The sequence below is a fragment of the Giraffa tippelskirchi genome, chromosome 6 (assembly GCF_054371585.1).
Source record: "Giraffa tippelskirchi isolate mGirTip1 chromosome 6, T2T-mGirTip1v1.2.pri, whole genome shotgun sequence".
Taxonomy (NCBI): domain Eukaryota; kingdom Metazoa; phylum Chordata; class Mammalia; order Artiodactyla; family Giraffidae; genus Giraffa; species Giraffa tippelskirchi.
Genome location: NC_137280.1, coordinates 90,876,434 through 90,885,954, shown reverse-complemented (window position 1 = coordinate 90,885,954; position 9,521 = coordinate 90,876,434). Strand labels below are relative to the sequence as shown.

Genomic DNA, 9,521 nt, shown 5'->3' with positions numbered 1-9,521 from the left:
GGAAATGCCCAGGGAGGGGGAAATAGACAACCACGTGATGGAATCTCCCCCCTCCCATCTCCGTGACCACCTCCCCGTGGCCTTGGGATTCTGGGTCGCGTCCCCAGCTACCCTCCCCTGTGCCATCTTCCTTCCCCCTCTTCCCCACCCCCAGACCCAGCAAGATCCGCTCCCGAAAACGAGCTGGGGGTTGGGCGGGGGGGCGGAGCCCGCAACAAAGACTCTGAGCGAGCGCGGGGGGCGGGGGTGGGGCGGGATCCCAGCCGCCGGCGAGGCGGGGGAGGCGGCGGCGGAGGGTCGCCCTGGCCGGCGGGCGGGCGGGGTCGCGCCTAGTGGCGGTCCCCGGGCCGAGGCGCCGCTAGGGCGGGCGGGGGACGGGACGCCGGGCCGGGGGCACGTCATGTGGCCGCTCGCGGTCCCGCCGCCGCCGCTGCTGCTGCTGCTACTGTGTTCAGGCCTCGCCGGACAGGTAGGGGCCCGGCGGGCAGGTGCGGGCGCGGAGGGCTCCAGAAGGGGAGGGGGGTCAGGGGGTCCCGCAGAAACGGGACTGGGGGCTCCATGGCCCCCCAGCCCGGTGCGGTGAGGGAAGTGGGGGTCGCAGCGGGGGAGGGGCTGGGCCGTCCACCCTGGCTTTGGGAATAAGAAGGGAAGCTTTGAATTCAGCTTCAAAGCATCCTAGGTTTGGGAGACCACCTGACTTCAGCTTCAGGGTTCTCAACCTCTCGGTGAGAGCCCACACCCGCCATCTCGCTCGAGCTTAGTGGGGTTGTGGGAGGGGACTTCAGGGGGGTTTGGGCATTACTTGTCCTTCACTCCCCCCATCACAGCCCCCACTCCTCGCCAGCACCCCCAGTGTGGGCAGGGGGTGAGACTCACATGTGTGTGACTGATGGGGATGTGAAAGAGGTGCTGGAGGGGTGCTGGGTAAACGTGGGTGCCTTTGTGTCACGGTTGGGTGTGACTGAGAGTTTCTGTGTGTGGCTGTGCAGGTGTGGGGCCGGCTGTGCGTGAGTTGGGGCGGGATTGGGAGAGGGTGTGTGTACGTGAGGCAGAGTCTGAGTGTCACAGCTGGAAGCTGTGACTTGAAGGGCTATTGTGACAATGCAAGGCTTGTGAGTCTGCGACCCAGAGTTGTGTATCTGTGTGTGACTGGCAGAGTGACAGCAAGTGAGGGCTGTGTTAATCCCAGTGGTATTTGGGCAGCTGTGACTGTGTGTAAAGGACTGTGTGTGTCAGTGTCCCCATGACTCTGTCCACTCTACCTGGGTGTTGTACAAAACGTGTGTGACCAGGTGTGTGGCTGTGTGGGAGCTTTGGGTAACTGTGTGTCATTCTGTGCCCATCATTCTAAAAGGGGGTGTGTGGGGCAAGGACTGTGTGTACGAATGTGTATATCCATGTGTGTGTGTGTGTGCACTGCACACTCCATGCTTTCACAGAAGCATGTCTCCCTCTCCATGCTACCTCACCTCTTGAGCAGGCTTTGCAAAATGAGGGATGGTCCCAGCTTTCTAATGCTATTGGGAAACCTCTTTCCTCCTCCATCTTGGGGATGGGAGCCCCCTAAGTTCTGATCTTTAGAAGCTCAGAAGGAAGCTAGAATCCAAAATAATAAAATAATAATTATGATAACAGCTAACACTTATTAAATGCTTATTATGTGCTGGGCACTGTTTCAAGCACACAGAATGAACTAAGGCATTTAATCAGTAATTAATGGGTGCTCATGTTACCTTCACTTTACAGATGGGGAAACCAAGGCACTGGAAAATTAGGTCACTTGCTTAAGCTCAGACAGCTAGGGTGTAGCAGAGCTAGGACTGAACCAAGGCAGTCCAGCTCCTGAACCCACACATTTTCCGTCTTGTTAAATAATCCACTCCGTGGGTGTGGACAGTGCCAGTGTGGACACTAGAAGGATTTCTAGGTAGAAAATCAGAGGAAGAACAGTCCTGGTACCTTCTCTTTTGTGGTCAAGAGAAGAAAGAGGGACTTCCCTGACAGTCCAGTGGTTAGGACTCTGTACTGTCACTACTGAGGGCCCAGGTTCAATCCCTGGTCAGGGAACTAAGATCCCACAAAATGCACAGTGTGGCAAAAAAAAAAAAAGAGAGAGAGAAGAAAGAAATCAGACCCTTGTGCCCACCCTGGGAGTCTGGGGACATTGGGAGGGATGGAGATCAGACTCTAGGTAGAAGGATTTCCAGGCCACAGAAGACCTCAGGAGGTCCCCTCCCTCACTCTGTTTTCCCGTCACAGTATCCAAGTACTGACTGGGATGGGGAGTGTGCTTAGTGCCAGGCATCAGGCAGCACACTATAGGTGCTCGATTGATAGATGAATCCCAAAGAAGTAAAGAAGGTCAGCTGAGTGCGAGACAAGAGACCAAAAGATGCGTACACTCAAGAGAATGGTGGATAAAAATGCACCGGGAGGGAAGTTGAATTGGGTTTCCAAGAAGGATCCTTGGAACCACCATCTGGGGACTCTTCCCCCACCCTTGCTAACCTTTAGGAAACTCTAGATTTCCTGTCCTGTGGCCAAGATTGTCTAGGGGTGCGGGAGAGTGCAGTGAGAGGTGCTGTTGGGTGACCCCAGAAGAGGGTGGGAGATGCTTGGGGGCGGGGTTCGCATGAAGATTCATGGAGGAGGCGCTAAATGAGGCTGTTTGGGGGCGGGACTAAACTGAGTCCGTGGAGGCGGGGCTAAATGGTGGATGGGGCGGAACTTAGCTGGGGTAATCAGTTGGGGTGATGCTGGTCGGGTCCTCCCACTAGCTACAGTGGGCGCTAGTGTGTTGTGTGTCCCAGCTTGCTCACCCAGCCTAGCGCCCCAGGGAAGAGAGAGGTCTGGAAAATGGACGCTCTGTCCCCTCTGAGTCTCCTCCATTGTTTCCCAGAACCTCCTCCTCCGTCATTGATGGACCCTAGGCTCCACTGGGGGTCCTTTTTGGAAATCATGCATTTGTCCATTCAATCAACAGATATGATGAAGCACTGGACGTACAGCCTTGAACCAAGTCATCAAGTCCCTGCCCTCCTGGGGTTGACCTTGTAGTAGGAGAGACAGACAAAAACCGAATAAATATATAATACAGTGTGAACAACTAAATCAATATTTAATACAATGCAAGTGGCGTGAGGAATAATTAAACAGGGTAAAGGGGGTTAAGGGCTTCCCTTGTGGCTTAGTGGTAAAGAATCCACCTGCCAAGCAGGAGATGTAGGTTCTACCCCTGGGTGGGGAAGATCTCCTGGAGAAGGAAATGGCAACCTACTCCAGTATTCTTGCCTGGAAAATCCCATGGACAGAGGAGCCTGATAGGCTACAGTCCATGGGGTCACAAAAGAGTCAGACACCACTTAGTGACTAAACAACAAAGGAGGTTAAAGAATGATGGTGGTGGATGGGGTGGGGAGCTGTTTTAGCAGGTGTGATAGAGAGGGTATCTCTAAGGAGGTGGTATTTGAGGCTCCCTGAGGAGGTGAGAGATGCCTTCTGTGTCCAGGGGGAAAGCTTTCAAAGCAGGAACAGCAAGTACAAAGGCCCTGAGGTAGGAACAAGCTTGGAGTGTTTGAGGAGCAGCAAGAAGGCTGGTGTGGCTAGAGAGGAGTGAGTGAAGGGGAAGTTGAGGGGGAGATGAGGCCAGGGAAGCGAAGAGGGACCAGACCAAGTAGAAACTTGTGGGCTGTGGATGGGAGCTTAGATTTTACCCTGAGAACAGGAAAGTAACACATGTCAGAGGAGTTGTCCATCCATCCAGGGTCTGGAGCTACCAGAGAGCTTGATAGCTTCAAGGCTCACCATCTTTCCTGTTGGAAAGATGCTCCCTTCCTGACCACTGGGAAGTCCTCTTTCAGATCTCGCTACATTGGGACTTCCCAGGTGTCCTAGTGGTTAAGAATATACCTGCCAATGCAGGGGACACCGTTCAATCCCTGGTCTGGGAAGATGCCACATGCCATGGAGGGCTACTAAGCCTCAGTGCACCTCAGGTACTGAACCTGCATGCCTTAGAGCCTGTGCTCTGCAACAAGAGAAGCCACTGTAATGAGAAGCCATTGCACCGAAACCAGAGAGTAGTCCCCACTCGTAGCAACTAGAAAAAGCCCGAGCGAAGGAATGAAGACCCAGCACAGTCAAAAATAAATAAATAAATAAGATCTAGCTACATCTCTGGTACTGTGTGACTTTGGGGTCCCCTCTTTCCTGGGGTCCTCACAGGATGGGACAGGAGGAATAGCTCAGTTTATACTGCATGCCTCAGGGCCTTTGCACGGCATTCCCTCTGTTGCTCTAGGTAGCTACTCAACTTCCTCCCTCCCCTTCTGCTTAAATGTCACCTCCTCTGAGAGTACTGACTCTGTGCAGTTTTTCTTGATAGCCTTTGTCAGTACATTTCCAGGATTTGTTTATTCACTTATTGGGCTTCCTAGGTGGCTCCGGTAAAGAATCTGCCTGCCACGAAGAAGACATGGGTTCAGTCCCTGGGTCGGGAGGATCCCCTGGAGAAGGAAATGGCAACCCACTCCAGTGTTCTTGCCTGGGGAATCCCACGGACAGAGGAGCCTGTCGGGCTACAGTCCATGAGGTCACAAAAGAGTCAGCCATAACTTAGAGACTAAACAACAACAAAACAACAAATTATTGTCTCTCTCCCCCTAGAGGGGCAACTTATCTGGGTCTGGTGATCTGTTGTATCAGTGTTTACAGCAGAGCCTGGCACCCAGTAGGATCTCAAAAAATATCCGTGGAATGAATGGATCAGTCAGCCACAGAGTCTCTTTCTTTCTCAAACAGTGGGACTCTTGTGCCAAGGGAAGGTCAGCGGAACAACCTTCCCCTTGGGCTATCCCATACCCATTTCAAATCAACCATCGCTCTTGGATCGCAAGCGTTAGGAAAACCCATCTTCATCTGTGCCTAAAAATTCCAGCACTCCAGGGCACCACTATTTAGGATTAAGACACTGTTCCCCCAGGGCTCCATTAGAAAATGTAAATGTTTCGGGTGGAGGGAAGTAAAAGGAAATCTCGAGGACTCCCAGATAATTAAGTGAATTGGACGTTTTCTTCCTAAGGGGTTGCGGCTGAGCTCAAGCTGAAGGAGCTGGGGCGACATCTAGTGGTAGAATGAAGTTTGCTCAGAGACTGTGTGTCCCGTTGACTGGTGAGGATGTGCAGGCAGATGCCCTTGGGGGCGGTGTGTCAATCAGAGTCCTGGCCAGGGTGTGAGACAGGTGAGGCACTCGCCTTGGGTGCAGAATTGAAGGAGGTGCCAATAGCTTCAGGAGCCAATATTTTTTTAAAAAATTTATTTTTGGCTGTTATGGGTCTTCACTGCTGCACACAGGCTTTCTCTAGTTGAGGCGAGGGGGAGTCTACTCTTCGTTGGGATGCTTGGGCTTCTCATTGTGGTGGCTTCTCTTGTTGCGGAGCACAGGCTCTAGGGTGCTCGGGCTTCAGTAATTGAAGCCTGTGGGTTCAGTAGTTGTGGCTCAAGGGCTCTAGAGCACGGGCTCAGTAGCTGTGGTGCACGGGCTTAGTTGCTCCGTGGCAGGGTGGGATCTTCTTGGACCAGGATCGAACCAGTGTCCCTTGCATTGCAAGGCAGATTCTTAACCACTGGGATACCTAGGAAACCCCTAAGATAAATATTTTAATGCAATATTTTAAGAAAATCAAAATCAATGCAAAAAAAAAATCCATGATGAACAAAATAACAAAATTTTAAATAAAGGCAGGATCCAACTCTGCTTTTGCATGACTCACTTCACTCTAACCCTGCCCCAATAGTAGTATGTTTATAGTGTCCATGCACGTATGTGTGTATGTTTAGAGACCATGTACTTGGCATTGGTCAAACTGGGCACCAGGACACATGTGTGCCATATTCACACCTATGGATGTATAGGCACAGTGATTCTGTGTCCATACAGGTTGATCACATGGACGTGTGTAGATTTCTCATGATCTCAGCAGCTGATGTTAGCAATGACTCTGTGTCCCCAAAATTTAGTGGCCAGTGCCTGGGAAGCAGTGACTGGCTGTTTTCATTTATTCATGCATTCATGTATTCATTTAGAAAGCATCCATTGTGAGTCTTCTGTGTCTCGAGCCTTATACCAGACACCAAGGCTGGATGGCTATTTGAGCTCTCAAGGAGTGAGATGGAAGATTTAACTTCTTTCAAGTTGAGCCTGGCAGTGTTGGGGAGAAGGGCATTGTGGCAGGGGCAGGAGATTTTGTTTGGATTTTTCCAGGAACTCATGTCTGAGAACACTGACTTATCTTCACTTCCAGAACAGAAGCCCGGTCTGTCTCAACCCCATCCATTCAGAGTGTTAGTTGCTCAGTTGTGTTCAACTCTTTGTGACCCCATGGACTGTAGCTCTGTCTCTGGGGTTTCTAGGCAAGAATACTGGAATGGGTAGCCATTCCCTTCTCTAGGAGATCTTCCTGATTCCCAGACCAAACCCAGGTCACCTGCTTTGCAGGCAGATTCTTAACCATCTAAGCCACCAGGGAAGCCCTCATCCATTCAGAGCTCAGCCACAAATCAAGGAGAAACCAGAAGGAGCAGAGAGGAGTCAGAATAGGTTCCATGAAGTCTGTGCGGAGACACTGACTTGTGTTGCTTCTGGGAAATCCAGTAGGTTCTCTGCTGCTGCTGCTGCTAAGTCGCGTCAGTCGTGTCCGACTCTGTGCAACCCCATAGACGGCAGCCCACCAGGCTCCCCCGTCCCTGGGATTCTCCAGGCAAGAGTACTGGAGTGGGTTGCCATTTCCTTCTCCAGGGCATGAAAGTGAAAAGTGAAAGTGGAGTCGCTCAGTCGTGTCCGACTTAGTGACCCCATGGACTGCAGCCCGCCAGGCTCCTCCGTTCATGGGATTTTCCAGGCAAGAGTACTGGAGTGGGGTGCCATTGCCTTCTCCAGTAGGTTCTCAGTGCTGGTTTACTCTTTAAAAAAAAAAAAAAAAGTGTTACTATTTAAAAAAAATAAATTTTATTTATTTTTAATTAATTAATTTATTTTTGGCTGTGCTGGGTCTTTTTTGCTCTGTGGGCTTTTATGTAGTTGCGATGAATGGGGGCTACTCTTGAGTTGTGGTGTGCAGGCTTCTCATTGCGGTGGCTTCTCTTGTTGCAGAACACAGGCTCTAGGGCGCTTGGGCATCAGTACTTGTGGCACACCAGCTCAATAGTTGTGGCTCCTGGGCTTTCATTTTAAGGTGTGTAAAGCAGTTCTTCATTGTGGCCTAAATTTACGTTTCATTAAGTGATGTTGGAAAAAGAAGAGTTAGTGATGTTGAGCATCTTTTCATGTGTTTGTTTGCCATTTGTATATCTTCTTTGGAGAAATGTCTAGCTAGTCAAGACCTTTGTCCATTTTCAAAACTGGGATGTTTGCTTTTTTGTTGTTTAAATACAAGGTTTTAAAGCCAGGAATGAGACATGGTTGGATTTGTAAGAGGGAGAGATCCTCGGTTGTAACTTGGAAGACAGGCCGGCATAGGGAGAGTAAAGGTATGAAAACAGAATTATTTAAGAGCTAACAAAACTGGAGACAAGTTGGTGGCAGCCATGGGTAGAGCAGGACCAACATTTAGGGGGCAGGGGAAATGTACCTCTCATTGTACAGTGTCCAAAGTCCTCAGCCAGGCCTGCTCTCTCCTTTGAAGTCTCCTCTTGGAATTCTGAACCAGGCAGGAAAGCAGAAATGGCAAGACAGAGAATTCCAGGGAGAAAATATTTCAACACCATTTCTAAACACTTGCTGTAACCAAGCAAAAAAAAAAAAAAAAAAAAAAAACTCAAGGCAGGCACAGGCTAGAAGATTAACACCATATGTGTTCTGAGGGATGCAAAGCTGTGTACGTGTGGACAGAAATTCATGCCTTTCCTCTGTGTGAATGAAATATGGGAGCCAACATGGTCCCTTTGGCTTCTTGCAAAGGACACTGAGTTTTGCTTGGTTTATGTTTTCTAGCTTTTCTACTGGACATTCTAGCATTTTTACCTGCTGCACATCAAACAGAAATGACACTTATGTTTTATACTTGGTTGTTGTTGTTAAGTTGCTAAGTTGTGACAGACTCTGGACTGTAGCCTTCCAGGCTCCTCTGTCCATGAGATTCCCCAGGCAAGAATACTGGAGTGGGTTGTCTTTTCTTTCTCCAGGAGATCTTCCCAGATCAGGGATTGAACCTGGCTCTCCCACATTGGCAGGCAGATTCTTTACCACTGAGCCACCTGTGAAACCTCTGTATGCTTGGTACCTTAGTTCATATTTTTGAGTGAACTTTCTTCTTGACATAAAACATACCTACAAAGAGGTATGCAAATCATAACAGTACTCTTTAGAAATTGTCTTAAAGTGACATAATGTGCCCAGTACCAGGTTGAGAAACGGAACTTTGTAAGACTCCGGAGCCCCCGATGCCCCTTCTAGTTGCCATCTGCACTTTCACATTCCCCATCCACCTAGAGGAACCACTGAGCTGGCATCTCTCACTATGTACTGGTTTGACCTGCTTTTCAACTTAATGAAGTCACTAAATATATAGTTTTTGGAGCCTAGTTTCTTTTGCTCAGCATAATGCTTGTCAGATTCCTCCATATTATTGTTTTGTGGTAGATTGCTTGTTTCTATTGCTTTTTGGTGTTCCATTGTGTGACTATATTGAGTGTGATATATCCATTCTACTGTTTCTCGGCATTTGGGTCGGTGAAGTTTGTGGCTGACACAAATGTTCTTAAACAAACACTGATGCATGCCTTTAGTGATGCTTGTTTATATTTCTGTTGGGTGTATATGTACAGTCGATTCTCTTTTTTCGAAGTGATTATGTTCTATAAAGAATTAGTGAAGACTGCTGTGAATACTGAGTCATCATGGGATTAGATTCCTGCAAGGCTCTGGTCACATTTTTGGTTACCAAACAATATGCAAACCCCTTTTATGAATGTTTGTATTTAAAAATACTTAATTTAATATATGTTGCTGATTCATTGGCATCAAACTCGTGGCCAAAGGCATTCTTTTTTAAAAACTTAAGTTAAATTAATTTATTTGGTTGCATCAGGTCTTAGCTGTGGCCTGCAGGATCTTGTGTCACGTGGGATCTTTCCTTGCGGTGCATGGACTTTCTCCAGTTGTGTCTCTAGGGTTCAGTAGATGTGGCTCTCTGGTTGTGGCGCACAGGCTCCAGAGCATGCAGGCTTAGCAGTTGTAACACTCAGGCTTAGTTACTCCTCAGCATATGGGATCTTAGTTCCCCCAACCAGGGCTCAAACCTGCATCCCCTGCATTGCAAGGCAGATTCTTAACCACGGGACCACCAACTGAGTCCCCCAAAGACCATCTTGAGCAAAGCTTATCAATGAGTCCTATTTTCTCTAGAAGACACTTTACAACCTTCTTTTGCCTAGAACACTAGACAGAACTTAGCACTGTGCATGTGGTCCCTTAAAACAGCGAGATCACCAATAAAATGCATGAGAATGTGACAATTTCAGCA

General features: G+C 49.0%; 1 protein-coding gene and 1 non-coding gene across 2 annotated transcripts in view; both read left to right on the top strand.

Annotated features, from left to right (window-relative positions):
- Positions 1–254: 254 nt before the first annotated feature.
- Positions 255–9,521, top strand: part of OLFM2 (olfactomedin 2) — a 74,162-nt gene continuing 64,895 nt past the window's right edge. The window contains exon 1 of the mRNA XM_081498137.1: positions 255–469. Coding sequence (XP_081354263.1) covers positions 401–469 — 69 coding nt within the window. The 5' untranslated portion in view covers positions 255–400. The remainder of the gene's footprint in view (positions 470–9,521) is intronic.
- On the top strand, positions 1,995–2,067 carry TRNAD-GUC (transfer RNA aspartic acid (anticodon GUC)). The gene has a single exon. It is a non-coding gene; the product is annotated as a tRNA-Asp (tRNA).